The sequence below is a fragment of the Carcharodon carcharias genome, chromosome 14 (genome assembly GCF_017639515.1).
Source record: "Carcharodon carcharias isolate sCarCar2 chromosome 14, sCarCar2.pri, whole genome shotgun sequence".
Lineage (NCBI taxonomy): Eukaryota > Metazoa > Chordata > Chondrichthyes > Lamniformes > Lamnidae > Carcharodon > Carcharodon carcharias.
This window is the reverse complement of record NC_054480.1, coordinates 44,358,726-44,384,921: the sequence shown is the minus strand read 5'-3', so window position 1 is coordinate 44,384,921 and position 26,196 is coordinate 44,358,726. Positions and strand designations below refer to the sequence as shown.

Genomic DNA, 26,196 nt, shown 5'->3' with positions numbered 1-26,196 from the left:
ACAATTAATTTCAATTTCATTCAACTCCATTCATTACCACCCAGATAATCAAACAGTCTGTGCTGAATGTAACCTGGAGGTGAGTAGAAATTAGCCAGGCATGTTAGCAATTGGCTCTGGACTTCTTCTCCATTACAGTAGACATCACGTTCAATGCTGTTCCTGGCAATGAGTAATTTCTGCTAGACGTTTAAATTCTTGCCCGCTGTACAAAAGGCCTAACAAATAAAAGAATAACATTGAATTTTTAAACTAAACATCTTTTGAGGAATGATTCAGTTGAAGTAACCCAAAAATAGGCTTTGCAGAACTGTAGTGATGAGTAATCAACTGTTTCGTTGGGTTTTCTGAGTTTCACTTTTTATATCATATTTAGTTTTTCTTGAACTCCCTGATCTAAAATTCACTGGTGTAGCGAAGCCACGTGTTGGAGTTGGTGTTTATCCAGCTTCAGTATTGGTGCATCTGCAAATCATCAAGGAGTTAATAACGTAATATAACCTTGCACAGAGGGAGGCAAGAAGTATGGAGCAAATGTAGTAACCAGAGCAAATGGTCTTGTAAATTATTGATTGTATTGTTCATGATCGTTTGTTACTTTTAAAAATATTATTCTAATGGGATGGTAATGCTGTTGAATGTCAAGGAGAGATGGTTAGGTTCTCTCTTGTGTAGTGTAAATGGTTACTTGCTACTTGTCAGTCCAAGCCTTGAATGTTGTCCAGAACTTGCTGCCTATGGACACAGACTGCTTCAGGACCTGAGGAGGCTAGGACACTACACTTGAGGAACTTCTGTAGAGATATTCTGGGACTGAGATGATTGGCCTCTAACAACCACAAGCATCTTCTTTTTGTGTTAGGTATGACTCCAAGCAGTGGAAATCTTTTCACCGTGTCTCCCATTGATTTTGATTTTATTCAGGCTCCTTTGTTAGATCTGGGGTTCACTCTAATCTCAGTTGTGATACACAAGTCAATTACAATTGTCACGGTGAGTTGGGAAATTTATCTAAAAGGAACCTGCAGCACCTGACTAGCTACAGATCACTCTGGGTGCAAGTATGTTGCCATAAGTTTCACAGAATTTATTAAGTTAATCATAATAAATACAAAATTACTTTACTTAACAAGGCAGTGGATCAATCTGTTCACTCTGGAATACTGGCTCTTGACTTCCAATTGCCTGTGGCGCTTTCTGTTGACTGAAGTCTATCTTCTTTCTTCATGTTGCGTTGTGCACCTAGCTACTGAAAGTTGTTGCTTATTAACCTTTGCTAGCAACTACCTCTCTGCAGGGTCAGTAGTATCGTTTAGTTCTGATTGGGCCAGCAGCACATGATCAGTCCCTGTTTGGTTGAATGGTGCATGATCAATGTCTGATTAGTCTCTTAAGGGGGATGATCATCTTGCTGATGTCACTCCCCGTTAACTCCTAATGGGTTCCTTAAGATGTCAGTCACTTGTGGCAACTTTCTTCTCTTTATAGCTTTTCCCTGTTATTTCATTAAGTTTATAGCTTTTCCACTAAGATGACAAGACACCACAAGGTAATTTGTGTATCTGCTATTTGTGATAAGAGAGTGTCTGGTGACACTTCCTCATGATTGATTTCCTTTGGGGCTCATGTCCCAAAAAGACCTAATTCATACATATTGGGTGTTCTGGAAAGTCCAGATGCCTATAGGTAACTTCTTAGTGAGTATTTATGCCTGAAGCAAGTTACTTAAAAACAAATAACTAAAAGTACAAGAGATACACAAGCTTTAAACTAATACAGCAATTAGAAAATTACGACAGTACATATAAAATCAATACGTAAAGATGAGTGGAGTCAATACATAAAGTCGAGGGAGTAATAGACACATAACAAAATACCATGTTCTGTTAACACGGTACATGTTCATAAGAAATAAAAGTCTCTAAAGCTATGTAACTACAACACTATTACAGGAACTGATATTAAAAACCATAGTAATGCACAAACCTGTTGTATACTTTGAAGGAAAGTGACTATTTCTCTTAGAGGCACTTTAAGTGAAAAAGATAACAATTTAAGACATAGAACTGTATTTTGAGACCTAAAGCTATTTTCCTTTCCACAACAGACATTTGACAGGAATACAGCATAAATGTCAAATCCCTTCCCAAAGCCTAATGTCTACAGCATTTCTGCAGCATTTGTTTTTACAATTTCACATGTATCCTCAGTTAACCCATAAAATGTAACAGTGATTCTCTTCAACATTTGTTCTGCAGTAAAACCATAAAATGTAATCCTACTTTTGCTTAAGGCACTGTGGCGCACATCCCTTGTCAAGTAGGAATGTACCTAAAGAGAGAAACTCCGATAGTATGATACCATTTGAGTTAATTAATTAATATACTTTGAACATAACTAAACTAAAACTATTAAAATTATTCAACCTGGACCTTCCTACACCTTGATGCCACATTCTGTCAAATGCTGCCTTAATGCCAAGGGCAACCACTCTCACTTACCTCTGGAATTTAGCTTTTTTGTCCATATTTGTACCAAGGCCGTAGTGAAGTCAGGAGCTGAGTGGCCCTGGCGGAACCCAAACTGAGCACTGGTGATATAAAAACTTATAGGATGTACCTGGATAATTTCCACATTGATAGTTGGATGCCAATTTTGTAGCTGCACTGGAACAGCTTGGCTAGGGGCATGGCTAGAATGATCAAGAAGATTAAACTTTTTTAAAAATTCTCTGTTAATGGACTCTTGTGAGGTACTGCATTAATCGGCACCTTTCAGAAACTTTAAATTAGCTGCCTGAAAGTTGTGTTCCAAAGAGTATAGATTTATTTAACTCACTGATGAAGGATTTTGATGTAGTGAATGAAATTTGGAATTGGTATGGATTGACCTGTTGATACTTGACCAATCTTCTGTCTAGTTGAGAAGTCCAGGGGCAAGAATAGGTCAGCTAGAGAGGAGAATTATAGAATAAAAACTGAGAGTTATTGATGACTGGCTAAAGAGACTTGTAGATTTTATTTTGTTGCTTGATAATCATTCTTTAAAAACTTGCAAGCATTATGATGTTGTTTGCAGCCCTTTATTTCTTGCCTTCTATCTAAACATTTGGAAGTAAAAGTTGCGAATGAATAGGGTGAAAACATGTTCATTCATGTATAAGGGTAACAGAAATTTCCCTGATATTGGGAATATTCACTTGTGATTAAGTGTGATAGAACTCCGGTGTGACAGCAAGTATGTGTAGATGCTTCAGAGTAATTTTTATATATTTTGTTACTTAAAAAATGTATGTTAGTAAATTACTGCAAGACCCTTCAGGCTAGCACAGTTACTTCAGAATTCAAAATTGAGTTTTAAAATTAGCACTAGCAGAACCAAAAGGAAGATCACGTCACATTTCATGGTCATAACAGAATTGTGAAAAAGTTTAATGGTTTCCATAATCTGTGCATTTATATGATTTATGTTTTAAAAAATTAATATTTAGATCTACTACTCTTGCATAAATGTGGTTACTTTGTTTGCAGAAGGATTGGAATATAGGTTGAAATATGATGGGATAAGTCCTATATCCAGTTCAATATGCTGACCATAACTTGCTCGTAACTTTTATCATAAATTATCAAGTCATCCTATTTATTTATGTAAAAATGTACATCACTCAATGCTTTCTAATATGTCCCCTACTCAACTTAAAAACTGGGATAGAGATAATCTACCAGCAAAACTTCACTGTTAAGATATCCAGTAGTGAACACCTTTCCTGGATAAATTTAAATATTATGACATCCAATCCTTTATTGTCTTCTCCTTTTTGAAAACAAATTATGTTGACAGGAAAAGTTTTAAGTTACTGGTGCTTCTGCCCGGGCTACAGTATGGCTGAGCTGGTACGCCAAGGGGTTCAGTCTATCATCCTCACAAGTGGTACCCTTGCTCCATTGTCCTCTTTCACTTCAGAAATGCAAATGTGAGTATGTTCAAAAAAACATGTAAAAATGTAGTAAACCAGTTGTCAAGTTTTCAACACTGTTACCAACTGAAAATGGAATACAATCAGGATGTACAATATAAATTTTACAAGTTCATTAAGTCTGAATGTTCATGTATTCCATAGCTTCAAGCAATGCAGGCTTAGAATGAAACAATTAATAGTCACAGGATGCAGTCATTTTATTATTTGTAATGATTATTCCATTTAAACATTTGAGCCAGTGCTACTGTGACTAAGTCTTTCCTATTTGAAAGAACAATATCCTACTGCATTTTGTACACATAATATCTAGATTATCAAATCAGTGACAATCTAACATTTTTTAAATTAAAAATGCATCTAACAACGTGAGCTTGTTCCAGAAAAAATTCACAAGCTTTGTTGACAAGTGACATGAAAGCTTCTTCATTCAAACTTACTCAGTAATGTTAGAATATTTTGGCAAATGTTTAATCTTGTATGCTATTAAGTATCGCATGTATTCTTTGAATAATAGTGCATATGTGTTTAACTGGCTAATAAATTTATATTAATGCACGCCAATACATCTTTAAGCCCTTTCCCTGTCAGTCTGGAAAATCCTCATGTGATTGACAAACACCAAATATGGATTGGGATTGTTCCAAAAGGCCCTGATGGCGCACAGTTGAGCTCTGCATATAATCAAAGGTAAGATACAAACTCATTTATGTGACAGCCAATGCATAATAGTTATAGGTTACTAGACATAACATAGCTACTGAGCAACAGATTGTTTTTTGTCTTATATGTATGCTTGTACTGCTCATTTATGACACAGCCTTTTGCTGGTAAAGATAGTCAAAAAAAGGACATGGAAAATTCATAGAACATTTCCCTGATTCGCAGAGGGTGACTGCTATGGGATTATTAAAATGGCAACTGCACAAAAGGGAGAACAGTTTGAATCAAGTGCAGACTGAAGTGGGTCCCATGAATGCTCAATAAACATTGAGGCTTGTAATGACAAAATACAGCGGATGCTGGAAATCTGAAATTAAGACAGAAAATGCTGGAAATACTCAGCAGGTGTGGCTGCATTTGTAAAAAGTGAAACAGAGCTGGCATTTTATCTGATGCAAGGTCATCAACCTGAAATATTAACTCTGCTTCTCGCTCCACCAACATTGATGCTTGCCTAATTTAAAAGCATCTGCACATAGATCACCTATTTCCCATAAGCATTTCACAGAAAAACATTTAGAGTTTTCAAACATGTTGGATTTCTGGCAAAAAGTGGTAACACTGGTGAGCCTCTCCACATTATGTTTGGACAAATGAATAGTTTGTAAAAGGTTTTAATAAACTTTCTTGGAAATGAAATCATTCTTACAACCCAAGGTTTATCTTGAATATCTTTAACAGTGCTGTATGTAGGGATACCAACTGGGATTCTGTTTTTTTTTAATTTATTTTTGTATCATTTGAACCAGAACAAGGACTACTTTTGCTAATGGCCCAGTTACATTATTTTTAATAATTTGCGCTGACAAAACTTTCAGAAACCTGTAATTTAGCAACATCTATTGTGTAATTGAACACAGAAAGTATTATGGCTCTTAATTGTGATGGAAACTATTCTCACTTTAGGTTTTCACCTGAGTACATGTCATCCCTTGGAAAAACAATGGGTAAGTAGGTGAATTTTATTTTCAAATTGAGATTAAGTCATTGGAGCTGTTATTTCCAATAGAGATGGGTCTTGAAAGCTACAATGCCTTTTCTTCTTTTGTGAGTTGTGGGAGTCACTGGCAAGGTCAGCATGTATTACCCATTCCTTATTGCCCTTGACAAGTTGGTGCTGAGCCTCCTTCTTGAATAGCTGTAGTTCATTAGGATTATAGATTTTTGTGGGAGTTCAGTTTGCTAGGTAATTTCAGAGGGCAGTTCAGAGTTAATGACACTGTTGTGGATCTGCAATTACTTGGTCAGACTGAATAATGACGGCAGGTTTCCTTCCCTAAAGGACATTAGTGAACCAGTTGGCTTCTAGTAGCTTCATAGTTACCACTACTGGTACTGGCATTTAACTCCCTGTTTATTTAATTAATTGTGTTTAAATTCCTAACTATCGTGTTGGATTTGAACTTATGTCTGAGGATTCAATGTCAATGGATCACTAATCCAGTAGCAAATGACCATGCTATTTTATCCTGTGCTTGCTGAATATTAAATACAATAGTCTCCTCTGCCCATTGAATTTGAGGATAGATCCTTGCAAGTAAATGCAGGGATCAGAAATTTCTACCACTTGGCAACATTCTGACTTCTGAATAATGGAATTCCGCCCTTCAAATATTTTTCTGGCCTCCACCTTCCCTTGGCTGCAGCTGCCTCCAGCACCTCCAAAGCCAGGAGGAGAACCTCTCAAAGCGCAGATAATCTCTGCCTTTGAGTCCAGGAGCAGGCTTGAGGGAGCTGGCACTCATCCCACCAGGAGGGCATGCTCTGTTGCTGCCTACTTGGTGAAGATGTGGAATTTGGCAGGCCTGGGGGTTGGGGAGAGGTGGCAGGTGAGGAGAGGTAGGGAGCGGTGGAGCTGGGGCTCAGAACATCCTGTGGCAGGGTTGGCGGAAGCAGTGGAGCCAGGGCTCGAAAGGGCTGTGGCTGCGGGAGATAGTATTGTAGCAGAACTGAGTCTCCATGGAACACAGCAGACCCAAGGGGATATGAGGGGAGAGGGTGCAGCAGAGCCAAGCCTGATGCTGAAGTCTTTTTTTTCTCCGAAAGACTTGGAAACAGTGGCTGCAGGAGATGTAATTGAAGGTGCATCAAAACTGGAAATTCTTAAAGTTAGTGAAGTAGATTCTGCACTGTGCATTATTTATTAATTTGTTAAGTCAAAAGAAAGTGAGATGTTTAAACCTAGGCACTGGAAGGGAAGGTGTGAAGAATCATGATTTCTGATTGCCAGCAGGAAAAGAAATTACAGAATTCTTTGCTGCATTAAAAATGTCACAAATCACAAGCATTCTTTTTCTTTACTTTGTGAGATGTTATATTGTAATAAGCTTTAAAATGCAAGATGTTGCAATACTTGCCAGTTGCAAAAAAAGAAAAAACTCACAAAACATAAGAATCTTCCTTAAACAATGCAACATGAGTATATTGAGAATCAAATGTACAGATATTATTTTAAATGTTCATTAACCGAAGTACATTTAGGAAATAGACTCAGAACAACATGGTTTAGATTAATTAGTATTCTAAGATTAATTTGATAACATGCCCTGCTGTTAATTCAGACTGGTATGTTTTTGTTTATGAGGGGAGTCCTTCAGTGAATCAGTCCAAGCGCGAGTTCATGCAGCATAGGATTAAACAGACATAAAATGTCTTAATTGACATGCTTTGACACAGTACGACTAGCTACTCAGGAAGGTTTAGCAAAGCCCAAGTCTTGGCTGCTTTTAGTGAATTGGCACTGGTTTTCAGTCATGCTGGCCTGGTCATGAAGGGACCCACAGTGGTTTGATGTGCTGTCAGGCCAGGCTGCTGAGTGAGTGAGTTGAGAGGAGAAGGTTTGGGAAAAGAGGTGTGTGTATGTGTGAGAGACTGGGTTGGTTGGGGGGGTGGGGGCGCTGATTATCATGTGAGGGGGAGAGGGGAGAGGGGCTTCACTGAGTCTTCTGTCATTAGGGAATATGGAGAGCTAGGCTGAATCCTAAAGAATATATAACATTTTTACAAGGTACTTTAAAAACACATTTTCATGTTTATATGATGTATTTTATGTTGATCTATAATATATGAATTTCAGTAATTGTATATAAATGCTACTATGCTGCTTTTTTGCTGCTTTGTTTTGCTGGTGCCTGGAGTTGTGTTAATTTTCAAGAGTTTTATATATTTGTTCATGGGATATGGGCATCGCTGGCAAAGCCAGCGCTTGTTGCCCATCCCTAATTGCTCTTGAGAAGGTGGTGATGAGTAAAAATAGGGTCACATTGGAAAATAGTGTGCGAAGCACTATTGTAGTGCTTTGCTTCACTTCACATGTACATAATCCAGCAAGGTTATGTTCTGCTGTTTATATGGACTTCATCCTGCATTACATACATTAACTGCATTGAATGCTGAAATGCTGAGGCCCCTTCAGCAAGTTCATACAAATGCATTAGTCCACAGTCTTGATGTTTGAACATAAACAAAAGGAAAACTAATGGTTCTACCATTTTGAAGTCTAACAATTTCACCTATTTAAATTGATCTAGAAGCATTTGCAATCCTAAAGATCATAAAAAGCTTCATGATCACATGATTCTGTGTCACAAAAGATCTTCATACCTTTGGCCACTTTCATCCCTGTAAATGATGTCCTGTTTGAGTTGTCAGCTCTATCTGATCAGTCTGCTCTTAGCACTGTGCTATTCACCCACAATGGACTCCAGTTTTGCAATGTCAGACTCAAACCTACCACCAAGCAGCAGCATTTCAACATAATGTAAATAACAAAATATGTTATTTAGAACAAAAATGAAAATTGAAATCAAAATTTACCAACCGTGATTCAGTAAAGTAATTATTTACAATGTTAAGTAATATATTATAATTATTTTTGTTTTATTTTAGTTCCCCTTTACCCACCCTCCTTCTAACATCCTCAAAGAATTCTTAATATATTTGTCAAACATGATTTCTCTTTCAAAAAAATCATGTTGACTCAGCTTGATTTTTTAAAAATTCATTCACAGGATGTGGGCTTCACTGGCTGGGCCAGCATTTATTGCCCATCCCTAGTTGCCCTTGAGAAGGTGGTGGTGAGCTGCCTTCTTGAACTGCTGTAGTCCAAGTGGTGTAGGTACACCCACAGTGTTGTTAAGAAGGGAGTTCCAGGCTTTTGACCCAGTGACAGTGAAGGAAATTGTATTATAATTTTCTAAATGTCCTACTGCTTCCTTAATAATGAATTTCATCATTTTCCCAATTACACGTTAGGCCAATTGGCCTATAGTTTGCTGCTTTCTGTCTCTTCCGCCCCCCCCCCCCCCCAAAAAAAACCCACCACCACCACCACCTTTCTTGAAACATCTGCGGTTTTTCAGTCTGCTGGCACCTTTCCAGAATGTTGGAAGGTTACAACCAATGCATCCACTATCTCTGCAGCCATATCTTTTAAGATCATAAGATCAGGCCATCAAGACAAGGAGACTTGTCCCTTTAGTTTTCCTAGTACTGTTTCTCTTCCCTTTTACTCCTTGCTTTTCTACTATTCTTGTATGCTTTTAGTGTCTTCTACCATGAAGACAGATACAAAATATTTGTTCAAAGTCTCTGCCATTTCCTTGTTTCTTATTTTTAATTCCCCGGTGTCATCCTCTAAGGGACCAGTGTTTACTTCAGCTACGCTCTTCCTCTTTATAGATTTATAGAAGCTCTTGCTGTTTTTTTCTTATATTTCTAGCTAGTTTACTCTCGTTTTAATTTCTTTCCCATTTTTATCAAGTTTGAGATCCAATTTTAACACTATCTCCTGGTTAAAATAAACGGTCTCTCCCTGTTTCTGTTTCTGTCTTTCCCTCTCTCTCCTCTCTCTTAAGTTGTTTTGGCCTTGCTCGCTCACTCTCTGTTTCCCCTTTGGCCATCTTGGCAAAATGAACTCCTTCTTGCACAAAATAATGATTCATGGGATTAGGGTAAAAAATTAGCCTGGATTGAGGTTTAGTTAATGAACCAAATACAGAGTAAGAATAAGCAGGACGTTTATGGGTTGGCAGGCTGTAACTAGTGGGGTATTGCAAGAATCAGTACATGGACCGCAGATATTTACAGTTTACATTAGTGACTTGGATGAGGACACTGAGTGTAATGTATCTAGGTTTGCTGACAATATAAAGTTAGGTGGGAAGGTAAGCCCTGAGGAGGATGCAAAGAGACTATAGAGGGAAAGAGACAAATGGGATGAATGGGCAATAACATCACAGATGGCAAAGTATGAACTTATCCGCTTTGGTAAGGGAGGAAAAAAAGAATATTTTTGGAATGTGAGAGACTAGGACATGTTTGCAATCAGGGACACCTGGTTACCCTTGTGCATGAACTACAGAAAGTTAATATGTGTTACAACAGGCAATTAGGAAGGCAAATTGTCTGTTAGCTTTTGCTAGAAAGGGCTTGGAGTATATAACTAAAGAAGTCTTAACTGCAATTATACAAGTGAGGCAAGCTTGGCCTAATAGCCAAGTGGTTATGGTACTGGGTTTGTAACCCTAAGATTAAGAGATCAAGAGTTCAAATCTCACAATGGCAAACTATGAAACAATGTAACTTCATCTGAAACAGATGGAAACAGGTTTACTCAAAAGAGTATCAAGAGTTCAAATCTCACAATGGGAAACAATGTGACTTCATCTGAAACAGATGGGAACGGGTTTGTACTCGAAAGAGTTACAAAACCAATTTAGCTTGGCCTAAATAGCCAAGTGGTTATGGTACTGGGTTTGTAACCCCAAGATCAAGAGTTCAAATCTCACAATGGCAAACTATGAAACAACGTAACTTCATCTGAAACAGATGGAAACAGGTTTATTCAAAAGAGTATCAAGAGTTCAAATCTCACAATGGCAAACTATGAAACAATGTAACTTCATCTGAATAGGAACAGATGGAAACGTGTTTGTACTCGAAAGAGTTACAAGTGAGGCTACACCTGGCGTCGAATTCTGTGGAAAGAGCAGAAGTCATGCTGCCAGGGTCAAAAGTGGGAGGCAGTCCTGCTTTGGTGGGGATCCATGGCTGCATTTTGCCACTGGTGGCCAATTAAGTGGCTGGTCCCCCACCCCCCCCAACCCAGAACCCACTGTGAGGCTGGCAGGTTTCACTCAGTGGCTTTCCCATGTAGCAGCGGGCTCTCCTGTTGTGGCCAAAATGCAAGAAGCGGGAAGCGGCCTTTAATTGGCCATTTATGTGACCCAATTGACCTCCCAGCAGGCAGTCCCATTGGGTGGCTGGAAGACTTCAAGCAAGCCACCCTCCCTCCCCACAGCCTTCCAGTGTCATTTTGCCAGCCTTCCTACCTCCCAGCCCATCCCCAAAGGGGAAAGGGGTTGGAAAATTCTGGCCCTGGAGTACTACGTACAGTTTTGATCTCCTTCCCTATAGGATGAGTGTAAGAGGGTTCACTGGGCTGATTCCTGGGAATTAAGGGGCTGTCCTATGAGGAGAGATTGAGTAGACTGAAACTATGTTTCCTGGAGTTTAGAAGAATGAGACATGATCTAATTGAAACGTAAAAGTCCGAAGAAGTTTGACAGGGTAGTTGCTGGAAGATGATTTTTCTGACTGGGGATTCTCAATCTAGGGCTCACAGTATCAGAGTAAGCAGTTGGCCATTTAAGTCTGAGATGAGCAATTTCTTCACTCAAAAGGTTTGTGTATCTTTGGAATTCTTTAACCCAGAAAGTTGTGGATGTCCAACATTGGGTATATCCAAGACGGAGGTCAATAGACTTTTGGGTATTAGGGGATATGGGGATAGTGCGGGATGGTGGAGTTGTGGTAGATTATCAACCATGATCTTGTTGAGTGGCGGAGCAGACTTAAAAGGGCCAAATGGCCCACTCCAGCTCCTATTTCTTATGTTCTTATATTCTTGTGAACAACTGTAGTTTATAACAAATTAATCATTGCTAAAGAACACCAATCAAATATTATACGGTTCTGTACAGATTCCACTTCTCTATAGAAATAGAGAATTTGGTGAAGGGTGGTTTCTGTACATTCAAAAGAAAAAGTTAAGGAAAATGTTTTAATGTAGTTCTTTACAAACCTTGGCCTGGATGCCTTAAATAACTTCCCAATCAAATACTTCCTTCAATTACATGTTTGTTTGCCCTCTCCACCTCCAGTTAATCTGTCTAGAGTGGTGCCAAATGGTTTATTGGTGTTCTTCCCATCATATCCTATCATGGATAAAAGCCTTGAGTTCTGGAAGGTAAGTGACTACGCATTTTTTTTAAATTCATTGATGGGACAGGATGTGGTTGAAGCTGGCAAGCCGAGCATTTATTGTCCATCCCTATATAACTGAGTGGCTTACTTGGCAAATTCAGTAGGCAGTTAAAAGTCAGCCATATTGCTGTGGGTCACACATTGGCATGGACTGTGGCATAGTGGTAGTGTTACTGGACTGGTTATCCAGAGGCCCTGGCTAATGCTCTGGAGATACGGGTGGAATTTAAATTCAATTAAATTAATAAATCTGGAATTTAAAACTAGTCTCAATAATAGTGATGATGCAACTATCAGATTGTTGTAAAAACCCAACTGGCTCACTTAATGTCCTTCAGGGGAGAAAATCTGGTGTCCTTACCTGGCCTGGCCTACGTGTGACTCCAGAACTTAACAATGTGGTTGATTCATAAGTACTCTCGGAAATGGCCCAGCAAGCCATTGTACCAAAGTTGAAAAGGAATAACATCAGATGGACAACACAGCATCGACCTAACCACAGGAAATGACAACGGCACACCCAGCCTTGTCAGCCCCGAAAAGTGTTCCTTACTAACATCTGGGAGCTTGTTCCAAAATTGGGAGAGCTGTTTCACAGACTAGTCAAACAACAGCCTGACATTGTCACACTCACAGAATCATATCTTACCCACCAGCAGGACATACGCTGCAAAGGTGGCGGCACAGAAGTATACGAAGGAGTTATCCTGGCAGTCCTTAACATTGACCAGACCCTGTGAGGTCTCATGGCATCAGACCAAACATGGGCAAGGAAACCTTCTGATTACTACTTACTGCCCTCCTTCAGCTAATGAATCAATATTCCTCCCTGTTGAACACCACTTGGAAGAAGCGCTGAGTGATAAGGGCACAGAATGTACTCTGGGTGGGGTGCTTCAATGTCCATCACCAAGCTTAGTAGCACCACTCTGGCCAAGCTGGCCAAGTCCTGAAGGACATAGCGACCAGACTGGGTCTGCGGCAGGTGGTGAGGGATTCTTGTCCTTGTCAGTCTACCTGTTGCAGATGCATCTGTTCATGGCAGTATAGGTAGAAGTGACCATTGCACAGTCTTTTGGGAGAGGAGGTCCCGTCTTAACATTGGGGATACCCCACTTTGTGTTGTGAGGCACTACCACCGTACTAAATGGGATAGATCGCGAACAGATCTGGCGACTTAAAACTGGGCATCCTTGAGGCGCTGTGGGCCAACAACAGTAGAAAAACTGTATTTAACCACAATCTGGAAACTCATGGCCCAGCTTTTCCCCACTCTACCATTACCATCAAGCCAAGGGATCAACCCCTGGTTCAATGTAGAATGTAGGAGATCATGCCGGGAGCAGCACCTAGCATAGCAAAGAAACAAGGTGCCAACCTGATGAAGGTACAACACAGCACTACTTGCATGCCAAACAGCAGAGGCAGCATGTGATATACAGAGCTATGTGATCCCACAAACAATGGATCAGATAAAAGCTTTGCAGTCCTGACACATCCAATTGTGAACAGTGGTAGGCAGTTGAACAACTACCTGGAGAAGGAGGCTCCACAAATAGCCCCATCCTTAGTGATGGGGGAGCCCGGCACATCGTGCAAAAGACAAGGCTGAAGCATTTGCACCCATCTTCAGCCAGAAGTGCCGGGTGGATGATCCATCCTCCTGAGGACCCCAGCATCATAGATGCTGATCTTCAGTTAATTCAATTCACTCCACATGATATCAAGAAACAACTGAAGACACTGGATACTGCAAAGGTTATGGGCACAAATAACACATCCGGCTATAGTACCGAAGACTTGTGCTCCAGACCTAGCATTGACCCTGGCCAAGCTGTCCCAGTCCGGCTATAACATTGGCATCTATGTAGAAAATTTCCAACCATGTAGAAAATTTCCCATTTTTTTCCTGTGGATAAAAAGCAGGAATAATCCTGTGGCACTTGTACAATATTAACCTGCTCACTAAAGCTCAGTTTGGATTTCGCCAGGGTCATTCAGTCCCTGACTTCATTACAGCTTTGTTCCAAACCAGGACAAAAAGAGCTGAACTCCACAAGTTGAGGTGAGAGTGACTGCAGTTGACATCAAGGCAGCATTTAACCGAGTTTGACATCAAGGGTAATTGAAAACAATGGGAATTGCGTTGGGTTGGGCTGGGTTGGTGGGGGGTGGGGGGCCTCTCCATTGGGTGGAGTCATCTCTAGCACAAAGGAAGATGGTTCCAGTTCCCTGCAGGAGTTCCTGAGAATAGTGTCCTATGCCCAACTATTTTCAGCTGCTTCATCAATGACCTTCTCTCCTCAAAAAGTCAGAAGTGGGGATGTTCGGTGATGTAATGTTCAATGCCATTCACAACCCTGTCACAACTCTTCAGATACTAAATCAGTCTGAGTCCATATACTGCAAGATCTGGACAACATTCAGGCCTAGGCTGATAAGAAACATTCATACCACACAAATGGCAGGCAATGATAATCTCCAGCAAGAAAGAATCTAACTATTTCCTGTTTAATTCATTGACATTATTATCAATGAATCCCCCCATCAACATCCTGGGGGTTACCATTGACCAGAACGGAACTGGAGAAGCCATATAAATTCTGTGGCTACAAGAGCAGATCAGAGGCAGGGAATTCTGCAGCGAGTAACTCTCCTCCTGACTGCCCAAGACCTGTCCAGTCTATAAGGCACAAGTCAGGAGTGTGAAATACTCTCTTACCTGGATGCGTACGGCTCCGAGAATACTTGTGAAACCATCCAGGACAAAGCAGCCCAGTTGATTGGCAACCCATCCATCAACTTAAACATTCACCCCCTCCACCATTGATACGTAGTGGTAGCTTTGTGTGCCATCTACCAGATGCACTGTGACAACTCACCAAGGCTTCTTTGACTGGACCCCATCACCTGTCTTGAGGGAAAGTTGCTCAAATTTGCTTGTTGTTCCTTTTAATATATTTCAGGTGACTCTTCAACTGGCAAAAGTGAAACTTGCAACTTTTTTCCTGTTTAATTTACTGGTTTTTAATTGTTGGTTCATTAGATTGAGTCATTTTGCATTTCCTTTGTTTGTTTCACAGGGACAGTATATTCCTCTTTCTCATATTTAGAAAAAGGTTCTGAGAATTGGAACAATATAGTGCACAAATAAAGGGGGAACATGAAGTTAACAGATTTTGTATACAGTAATTTCAACAGTTCAGATTTCTGTGTATATGTTAATGTTTGGAACTTTGTCAATCGCTATGTCCCCACATTGTGCTTGGAGCACATGTGGCACCTATGTTAACCCATCTCATATATCAGGAAAATTGTAAATCACCTAAAATCTGGTGAGACAAATTCTGAACAAGTACTATTTAAAAAAAAGGTACAAATCCAAAAATTCCTCTAGCTTGTACAATATATGACTTCTAGAATTGTTTTGTGCATGGCAAAAACATCAAAAGCTACATGAAAAAAGGAGAGTTTGTGGACTCTGTTCCATTTAAGCTATTCTTTCTAACAGGAGCAGGGAATTTCCAACAGAATAGAAGAGATCAAACCCATCTTTGTGGAAGTAAAGGGCAAAGGAACATTTACAGAGGTTTGATTTTTCTTTCACTGGTTTGTAAATCTGCATTTATGATTTAATTTACTCACTAAAAAACTAAATTACTGCAGCAGTTCAAGTATCCTTGGCCTTTTTCTCTGAGTTTGTGTTTTTTACATTGCTATTGGCAAATCTCTTCCAGGTTATGGATGCGTACTATGATAAAGTTAGCGATCCAAAGTCGAATGGAGCTTGTTTCTACGCAGTGTGCAGAGGAAAGGTGAGAAACTAGACTCAGTGTGTAACTGTACAATCCCTCAACAATGATGTATTGTTTTAATTGGCCAAGTAACTTTTAGATTGTACACAGTTGCTGAATGAAATCCAAAATGTTGACTTTACCTGTGATTGCTGGTTGTGCTCTCTGTAAGTAGTGTCAGCAAATGCAAGTACAGCTAGTAAGAAACTACAGCAACTTGCACTTATATAACACATTTTAATGTTGAAAAATATCCCATGGTACATCACGGGTCATGGGGTTGGGTGAGGGCAGGGAGGAATAGCATGCCAAACCAAAAGGCAGAGTGGTCAAAAGCTTGGTCATAGAGGTAGTTTTATTGGTAGGGCGGGCAGGCAGTGCAGTGGCGCTAATGAGATAAAGGTAATTGGAAAGGTCAGGAGACTTGGGAAAGGAATTCAAGAGTGGGACTTAAATGATTGAAGGCTTGGCATCTGCACCCTGTAATACCTGCCTGGTTCAGGTAGTGCATTGCATAGTCAGAATGTTGCTCCTTTGGTCTGAAGTGGCATCAATAACTAGAAATAATCTAAACCTTGGGAGTTGATATAGCTATATGTTTTCATAAGATTAACAATATACATCAAACCATATACAGTATCCATATGCAAGTCTTTGATAGTAAGGTGTATATTTGTGGCAGTGGGTCAGCGCACATTCATTTCATCCTGCTTTGAACCCAGGCCAGGGTGATGGAATGAAATCTTCCTGATTCTACAGGTGTAAAGGATTGTACTTGAAGTAAATTTGGGCAATTTGACCCCAGTCTGTTTATCTTTATATATGCATGTCTTTAGTTATTAGAAATTTGCAAAGACATATGTTATGTTGCTGTATTTATTGTTCTTTAGGCCAGCGAAGGCTTGGATTTTGCAGACATGAATGGGCGAGGTGTGATTGTCACTGGTTTGCCATTTCCACCTTGGATGGACCCAAAAGTAATGCTAAAGATGCAATTCCTTGATGAAATGAGGATGAAATGTGTCGGAAATGTTCGGGTACTGTATAAACAAAAAGCATTTAATTGTTTAATAGACCTGGCCTTTTAACACTTAACTAGTTGAAAGATTTACTTTGTGCTTATAATATTTTATTGATGATTCTATTTGATGGTAGTCACTAATTTATAAATTAAATCTGTATAAAGTTCTACGTATTCTCTTCGAATACTTGTCCCAAAACACTTGCATTAGGTTTAGATGAACACACTCTGTAAACAAAATTTAACTGTTCTAATGATGCACAAAAATCATTTTTATGTATTTTTGATGGGGAAGATATACACCATTCAGAGAATGTTGTTGATGATTGATATGATGAAGTAGATCTATATAAAGGTGTGCCTTTATACAGAATGCATATGTTTGAAAATGCCAGCCCATTTTACATAAGAATCAGCAACATATGAGCTTTGGCCTAGTATAGTTGGCAAACTGAATTATGTTTATACTGGGCAAGATTGGTCAAACAGTACCTATGACTTTAGCTCCTCTTGCTAAGGCACTTAAAGTCAAGCAAAAACAAAATACTGTGATATTAGAAATTTGAAGTAAAAATGGATAACACTGGAAATACTCAGCAGCTCTGGCAGCATCTGTGAAGACAGAAGCAGAGTTAAAGTTTCAAAAAGTTCTGATGAAATGTTAGATATAACGGTTTTAAGCAAGAGAAAAAGGGCAGATAGGATAACAAAAGGGAAGCTCTGTTATGGGGTCGAATGTATTAGAGATTAAATGACAAAAGTGTTGGTAGTGCAAGGCCAAAGGGAGTGGTAATGGTACAAATAAAGAAAACAGTAGATATATTTGAAAGTGTGAATGGCAGAATCATGAACAGCTGCCATCCAAAAGCAAAAAAAGAGTAAAACCAAAACCAGGAAAGAAAAAGGAAACAGAAAGGGGGCAGAGGTTGAAGTTATTGAACTCATTGTTGAGAGGGGGAAGCTGCAAAGGGTCTAATCAAAAGATGAGGTGTTGTTCCTCAGGATTACATTGAGCATTCATTGGAATGTTCCAGAAAGAGAGGTCAGAGTGGGAGCAAGGTGGATAATTCAAATAACAGGTGGCCAGAAGTTCAGGTCACGGCTGCAGACTGAATGGAGCTGTTCTGCAAAGAGGTCACTTTGTCTGCATTTGGTCTCCTCAATGTAGAGGAGATCACATTATGAGCAACGATACAGTATATTAAATTGATAGTACAAGTAAATTGCTGTTCCACCTGGTACAAGTGTTTGGGACCTTGGATGATGAAAAGGGAGGAGGTAAAATGGCAGGTGTTGCATCTTCTGTGCTCACATGGAAAGAAAGGGGAGGGGGCATTGGGGTTGATCAAGGAGTGGACCGGGGTGTTATGGAGGGAATGGTCCCTTCAGGATGCTGAAAGGGGAGGAGAATGTGTATTTAGCGGCGGCATCATGCTTGGGAGATGGTGGAAATGGAGGTAATTCTGTTTTCCAGTTAACAATTATTCTAGAGATTAAATAGTAAATTAATGAAACAAAACTAGTCACATCTGTTTGCTGGAGTAATTTGTCATTAATACCTGCAAAAAAATAAAAGGTTTATGTAATTAAGGATGTCATTTTGTTCAGATATGAATATTTATAGCATGAATTAAAGGATGAAAGCATAGATAACATAGAATTTTTTTTCAAAGAATTTATCTGGGCAAGAATGGTACAGACAGCAAGCATCACGTGCCGTCAATCAGGCCATTGGCAGGGTTATTCGTCACCGAAATGACTATGGAGCCATCTTTCTGTGTGATCATAGGTGTGTGAATAAGATTTTTTCCAAATGTTTTCCTATAAAATAATACTAATATAAAGTAGTTTCAGAATTGACATAATTCCTGATTGAAAATTGTTATTAATGTGTATTTCAATGTTTAGTAATCTCAATGTATAGAGACTGAATATATGGTATATTCTGTTCAGGAACGCGAGAAGCAAGTGTGACACATTGTTTATTATTCACTTTGTAATGAGAATGATCTCACCATGTGGAGAATTAGATAAAAATTCATGATCTGTCACTTGAAGGCGTGCATTATTTAAACACTGCTGTGCTGTGCTTGAATTTTAATTTTTTTCCCATGCTTTACTGTCATTCATACCAAAATTCACTGTTCATGTTGCCAAGTATCTTCATCTCTCTAGGTCTTGCTCTTAGTGCTGCCAAGGCCCTATTTAACTCTCATAATAAAAACAGAAAATGCTGGAAACACTCAGAAGGTCAGACAGCATCTATGGAGAGAAACAGAGTTAATGTTTCAGATCAATGACAATGGCTTCATCAGAACTGAGAAAAGTTAGAAATGTAATAGGTTTTGAACAAGTGAAACTGGGAGGCGGTGGGGTGGGGTTGGGGGGAGAACAAAAGGGAAGGTCTGTGATCGAGCAGAGGGTAGGAGAAATTAAATGACAAAAGGTTTCATGCTACAAAAGCCAAAGAGGGCGCTAATGGGTAAAGAAACAAAAGATGTGTTCACATGAAGTATGAATGGCTGCATAGCAGCTCTCCAAATGCAATGTGAAGGAATAAAGCAAGAAACAAGACAAAACTGAACCAGCAAAATCAAATGGAGGCAGAGATTATGATTTTAAATTGTTGAACTCAATGGTGAGTTCAAAAGGCTGTGGAGTGTCGAATTGAAAGATGAGGTGCTGTTCTTCAAACTTGCATTGAGATTTTTTGGAACACTGGCAAGCCAAGGTCCAAGAGGGGCAAGATGCAGAATTTTTTATGACCAGTGACAGGAAACTCAGTCACGCTTGTAGACTGGAGGTGTTGTGCAAAGCAATTACCAAGTCGGCATTTGGTTTCCTGTATGTAGATGAGTGAACACGATGAGCAGCAAATACAGGATACACAAGAACACTAGATAAGAGCAGCCCATCAAGCCTGCTCTTCTATTCAATACAGCCATGCCTGATCTTGGGTTTCAAATCCACTTAACCGTTGAAGGTGAGGAAGGGTGGATCAGCGGGGCTCAGACAATGTGACTGAATGCTAACAACTACCAAAGTAATACATACACAGGAACATTGTGTACGAGGACCATTTGTCCAGAGTCACCCCCATGAGTGCTTGGGGGAACAGTCGCCCACTCTGGTAGACTCCTGCCCAAAGCAAGAGGGTTGGGAGTCCTAGTACAAACATAATTTCATTTTGAAATGACTTTAACATCTTCACTTAGATAAGATCCCTTTTTGAGTTGCTCCTTTTCAAGATTGAACAAGTCATTGAGAGAATGTATCAGAAAAAGATGAGGGAGGGGACCTGAGTAGGACTGGAATAAGGACCCATGTGGGTACTCATAGCAACATGTTTGAAGGAAGTGAGTGAAGTTAAAGGAAAGTTTTTCAATGTGAGAGCTAGTTGAACCAGGAGGAAGAAGGTGGTGGGTGGGGACTAATTGGGCCTCTGTTCAAGGAAGAAACATGGAGCTCTCAGATCATTCTTTTGGGGGATGGAGGTGTAGAAGGAATGTCCATTGCAAAGAGGAGATGGTTGGGGCCAGGCAACTGTTGAAGTGGCGTAGAGCATCAGAAAAGTCCCAGAAGTAGGTAGCAAGAGACTGGACAACAGGAGAAAAATGGCGTTGAGATAGGACCTTATAAGTTCAGTCAGGCAAGAACAGGCTGAAACAATGGATTGCCCCTGGCAGTTATGTTTATGGATTTTGGGAAGGAGATAGAAGTGGGCTGTTTGGAGTTTGGGGCCTGTGAGGAGGCTGTGGAGGAAAGATCTCCAGAGGAGATGAGACCAATGAAAGCTCTGGATACAATGTCTTTATGTTTAGCAGTGGGGTCATGGTCCAGGAGCTTGGCGAAAGTGTGGGTAGTTGGCGTTTGGCCACCACTAGGTAGAGGTCAGTACAGCAGACAACAATAGTGCCACTGTTGTCAGGAGGTTTGATGACGTTGTTAGGATTGGACCTGAGAGAATACAGTGTTACAGGTTCAGAGGGAGATAAGCTCACTTCAGTCTATCTCCTTTTGTCTCTGCCAGTTCTTATTTCGTGATTCTGCCACAATAAGTTTGTTCCTGAAAGTGTTTACTGTGTGCCAATTCTTGGACTATACCATTTCAGTGCCTAATCTAGGTAGGCTTTCCTTGTATGAAAAATGAATCTAATTAATCAAGATTGCCATTGAATAAACTGGACTGATGCTATTAAAATGTAGGAGTTTATTGGAGGAGGAATGATACATTGTGGGTGCATTTTTCAACAGATGCAATTTTTGATTTTGTCATTGCAACATGAGAAAACTCATAAGATAACTTGGGGATTAGCTGGACAGTCTTAACTCAAAAGTGCAGGCCGAGACTTTCCAGCTGTTCAGGGACCCGTCATGGGGGATGTGGCAGCCCAGCCGAAAGACCATTGACTTTTGGCAGGACCGGAAAACTCCACCCCCAGATTTTAACTTCCAAAGTTAATTTGAAAATTCTTCTCTTGCTCATCTTCACTTGCATTTCTGTCTTTTTTTTTAAGATTTATCGGTGCTGAGGTGAGGTCACAGTTGCCATCATGGGTGCGGCCATATGTCAAAGTGTATGATAACTTTGGACACATAATTCGAGACGTATCTCAGTTTTTTCGTGTTGCTCAAAAAATTGTGAGTACCCCATGTTTAAATTTAACCTATAAAATGCTCTGTGTGTTTAATACTAGTGGAAGAAAAGTAAGATGACAATCAATTGTAAGGGATGTTTTTAAGAGGTTAGCTGATGTTCCTGAAATCTCATGGTCTCCTGGATTAGTTGAGTTTTATGAAACCTTGTTTATGATGAGTAAAATTGTTGATAGGGTAGTGGATCTTTAACACCTTCACTCTATTTTTGTATCTTTTATGGTCATAACGTTTCATTTGCAAGAATTAATTTGCTCTTGTATATGTTTTTAGTTTTATGAAATAAACTTAATTATTGGTTTACTTGCCACTTGGGCTCATAAGTGGCAAATAATATGCGTGCCAGGCAGTAACTATTTTCAACAAGGGAGTATCTAACCACCTTCCTTTGACATTCAACTGAATTACCATAACTGAATTCACTTGCAACATCATCCTAGGGGTACCATTGACCAGAATCTTAACTGAAACAGCCACATAAACATGCTGGCTGTAAGAGCAGGTGAGAGGCTTGAAAACTGCAATGAGTTACTCCCTTCCTCACTCCCCAAAGCCTATCCAGCATCTACAAGGAGTATTTTAAATGTTCATTCCCTCAACCACAGACGCTCAGTGTCATCAGTGTATACCATATACAAGTTGCACTGTGGCAATTTGTCAAGAATCCTTTGACAGCACCTTCCAGACCTACAACCTCTACCCACCTAGAAGACCAAAGGCAGCAGATGCATCAGAACACCGCCAGCTGCAAGTTCCCCTCCAAGTAATGCACCACCCTGACTTGGAGCTATATCGCTGTTCCTTCACTGTCTCGGTCAAAAACCTGGAACTCCCTTCCTAACAGCACTGTGGGTGCTCCTACAACACACAGTCTGCAGCAGCTCAAGAAGGCAGCTCACCACTGCCTTGAGGGCAACTAAGATCACATGAATGAATATATTGAAAACAAATCGTTACCAAAGATTTTTTAAATGTGTTACCTCATCCATTGGCTGACTGCATCTTATCTTGCAAAGTGAATACTTTAACTGTGATTCACACAGAATTTAGTATAAGTTCAACACCAGCAAAGTTGATTTCAAAATGTAAAATCATTGTGTGGACCATATTAGTCTACCCAGAAATAGGCTTTGATTCTCCTCCTGTATGATTAAGTTGTTAGTATTGCAATAAACTATTGCATGTGCAAGAAATGACATCAATGTAACATGATTTTATCAAGAACAAATTGAAGAATGTAGCCAAAGAACAGGGCCATGCCTAAGTACATAGTTTAGTCATACAGTACACAGAAATCAAGGGAGCTGGCATACACTTAGTGTTAGCTCAGAGATGTCAATGTGGAGGGCAGTTGTAAGTGTAGCTTGAAAGACAAATCAGAAAATTAGGAATTTAATATGCTTAAAAATAATGATTTGAGTGCGTACAAACTATTGGAGCAAAAGAAAAACAAAACTGGTGTGTTCTTAACTAAAGGGTTTTTTGATTTTATAGTTAGTGTAAAAAGGTGCACATCTCAACATTACTGAAAAAGAATATGTCAAAAGCAGTGTACGACCAGGATGGGAGGAGTGCAAGGTTTCGCTAGCCCCTCTACTCCACAGGTCACATCTTAAGTGTAAATGTTTAACTCATTCACCAAAATGACCAATGGTTTACTTTCATTATTGTTAGACCCAGAATAAAAGAGACTTTAACCAGACTTCGTTCAATAAATGCAGAATGATTGATTTATTATGAAATGAAAGTTCTTTTAAGAAGCAAATTGCAAAAACTGGTGAATGTACAATTTGTAATCTGCAAGTGTGACTATGTACCCCTCTAAATCATACACACACACATGAACACTCACATAAAGGAAAAAACAAGTAGGTTCTCTGCAGAAGTTTGTGTTTAAGGGAAAAAAACACCTTTTGGCCAATGCGAAATCTTTTATGAAAAAGCATTAAATTCAAAGGGCTTTGATGCAGGTTTCCTGCTTGCAAAGACAGATTGCTTGTCACAGTAGTTGTCTGGAAGTTGTTTCCAAAGGAGCCCCTGTGTGAAGAGAACAGAGCAGAATCAATGATCTTGGGATCAATCTCTCATCTCAGCTTCTCAACTTTCCAAATACAGATGAGTTATACTGAGATGAAGATTTCTAGCTGGATGCTGATAATTACCTGCATTTCAGATAAGGCAGGGAGAGAGCAAGTTGGGCAACTTTCTCTTTCTCAGTTTATTCCCAAACTGAGTCCAAAAAACAAGTTTAAAACAGAAACTCATCTTAGCCAGGTGGATTCCAGAAAATCACCAGGGCCTCTCAGTCTCTGAAAACTGTTTTTTCTCCAGGAATTATAATTCAAATAAACAAATATTTTCTGTCAGGTGCCTTGCTGGTCATTTAGCCAAAGCCATGTGACTTCTTGGAAAAGGCAGTTTGCTCACAGTCTAAAGTGAACTTATAAACTTTTTTTTTAAAAAAATCCCGGTCAGTTCCCAAGAAAATGTCCAAATATTTCAACGTCCTTCCAATTTTTATAAAACACATAGGTCTTACTTTATCGAATGGCGGGGTCTTCCTTCCCGCCACCCAAAGAATCGGTGGGGAATACATCTCCACCGGCTCAGATTGCCCCGCAGCCATTTCATGCTCGAATGAGTGTCAGTTGGCTGCAGGCAGGACTTTCGTCCCTCACTCAGGAGGAAGAGAGCTGCCAGCCAGTTGTCTCTGCTGTGACGTGATCTGCAGTGGGCTGAAGAGAAACTTCAGGAAGACAACAGAGCCTGAGTCCCAGGACTGAAAGATAAACTAAGTTTTAAGGTGCCCCAGGGTGGGAAGGGTAGGGAAGGCCTGGGAGGGATGCAAAGGGGGCAATTGGGAGAGAGGCTGGTGGGAGGAAGGGAGGTTTTGGAGCCACTGGGGGGATGCCTGGAGTCAGAAGGGGGCTTCTGATGAAGGCACCCCTCACCTACCCCCTTCCTGCCTGAGATCTAAGCCTGTTCTTTTTCGGGCTTCCCCATGCTCCACCACCACCACCACCACCACCACCACCACCACCACCCCCCCCCCCCCCCCCCCCCCCCCCCCCCCCACCAGCCTAAAAATTGAGACTGGCTGGGAAACAACCCTTAAGTAGCCGATAAGTGACCACTTAAGAGTCCCAATTGGGGCAAGGGCAGGCTTCCATCTGAGGCCTTGCTCACCCCATCGTAAAATCGCTGTGAGGTTGGGGCGGGCAGAAACACTTTCATTCAATTTCAGGCTCCCCCCCCCCTCCCCTCCAAGGCCTAAAAACCCCCTGCAGGGAAGTGTGAAATTGAGGCCCTAATTCTTGGAGATATATATTCCTAACATTAGCAAGACAGAAAGATGCATTGCCCAACCACATTTGTATTATGTTTGACATTGTAAGCCTTTGCGATTTTATTGCTGCAAAGTACATTAATCGACTGATATTTAATGATTCAGTTTTTCAGAACACATTTTTTAGTACTTCAGAAATTAGAAAATCAAGATTTTATTTTGGTAATTTGTATTTTTTTTTCCTCACATCTTCCTTACTTTTAACCATTTAACATGTACCAACTTGAGGCTAGGGTGGGGAGCAAACAGCATTGCCTAACCTTTGGTGTGGTAATTTTTAACATTATATTGGGTTGCCTGGAACTAGTGGTGATTTGTTTTCTGCCACATGTCTCCCACACCCTCAATCCCTCAGAACTGGGAGCAGCTGACGTTTCACATGTGAGAAAATCATGATGAGCCTCAATTCCCATTATATCCTGTTAGTGACTAGTGCTTCAGCCTGAGAGTGCGGTTTCTCAAAGTTTCAACTTGTTGTAATAATTAGCCATTAATTTCTTAGTGTGCTTGGAAGTGTCAGTTTCAGCTTCGATTACTTCCTGAAAGATTGGTATCTCTTTTCTACTATTTGGCTGAATTCCATTCTTAGGTTGCTTAATGTGATATTATGGTGAAAGCAATATTTTTGAGCTGTGATGTATATTTTAACCTATATTGGATTGTGCATAAGCTAGTTCAGGTGGACACGCCATGCCATGTCACTATAAAAAGAACAGGAAGCTGTCCGGATGTTCTTACAATAATGCAAAAACAAGTTAGCTCATAAGTTGCCATTTTCAGAACTGTGTGTAAAGTGGGTACCGTGTTTACCTGTGAGCAACACTCATTGAATTTCAAAGAAATTTATTGCATGTGAAGTGTTCAGGCATGTTTCTCAGAGACATTATGAGATGCTTTAGAAATGCAAATGTTTTTCCCCTATAAGATATAAATTATATAACCTTTTAAGGATTCAAAATAGAGTCTAAAGGTTTCCTTTGGACTTAAATGCCTGCTGAGCTGAGGCCACAATAACCTAAACATCAATTAAACTATAGATTATTTGAAAGGTTGGGATAGTTCGCATTCATGGTTTACATTTCATCAACTCAGATGGGATTACAGTTTAATTTACTGTCAGGTATGAAAAATAGACTATTTGAAATGCTAAGTTATGCCGACTGCCAGACTGGCAAAAACAAGACTTTAGACAAATCTTCAGAACCTGATGATTTCAACCATGTGGTATTAAAAACAGTTGCAGATGCACAAGTCATAACTGAAATACTCTAGATTGGGAGTTGTGCCTTTCCAATCATAAAACTGTAAATATTCCATTATTTAAGAAAGGAAGGAGGGAGAAACCAGCTAATAGTTGTGCCAGTTTGCCATCAGTTGTAAAAAATAATGTTATTGCAGTCAATCATTAGGAATG

At 39.9% G+C, this 26,196-nt stretch overlaps 1 protein-coding gene across 8 annotated transcripts in view; it reads left to right on the top strand.

Annotated features, from left to right (window-relative positions):
• Positions 1 to 26,196, top strand: part of rtel1 (regulator of telomere elongation helicase 1) — a 149,453-nt gene that overhangs the window by 89,505 nt on the left and 33,752 nt on the right. For 7 of the 8 annotated variants that reach the window (XM_041204951.1, XM_041204953.1, XM_041204950.1 and 4 more), the window contains 9 exons: positions 3,841 to 3,973; positions 4,553 to 4,666; positions 5,606 to 5,646; positions 11,863 to 11,948; positions 15,477 to 15,554; positions 15,703 to 15,780; positions 16,650 to 16,796; positions 18,454 to 18,569; positions 21,298 to 21,421. In XM_041204951.1, coding sequence (XP_041060885.1) covers positions 3,841 to 3,973; positions 4,553 to 4,666; positions 5,606 to 5,646; positions 11,863 to 11,948; positions 15,477 to 15,554; positions 15,703 to 15,780; positions 16,650 to 16,796; positions 18,454 to 18,569; positions 21,298 to 21,421 — 917 coding nt within the window. The remainder of the gene's footprint in view (positions 1 to 3,840; positions 3,974 to 4,552; positions 4,667 to 5,605; positions 5,647 to 11,862; positions 11,949 to 15,476; positions 15,555 to 15,702; positions 15,781 to 16,649; positions 16,797 to 18,453; positions 18,570 to 21,297; positions 21,422 to 26,196) is intronic. The other variant, XM_041204952.1, reaches the window with a different exon arrangement.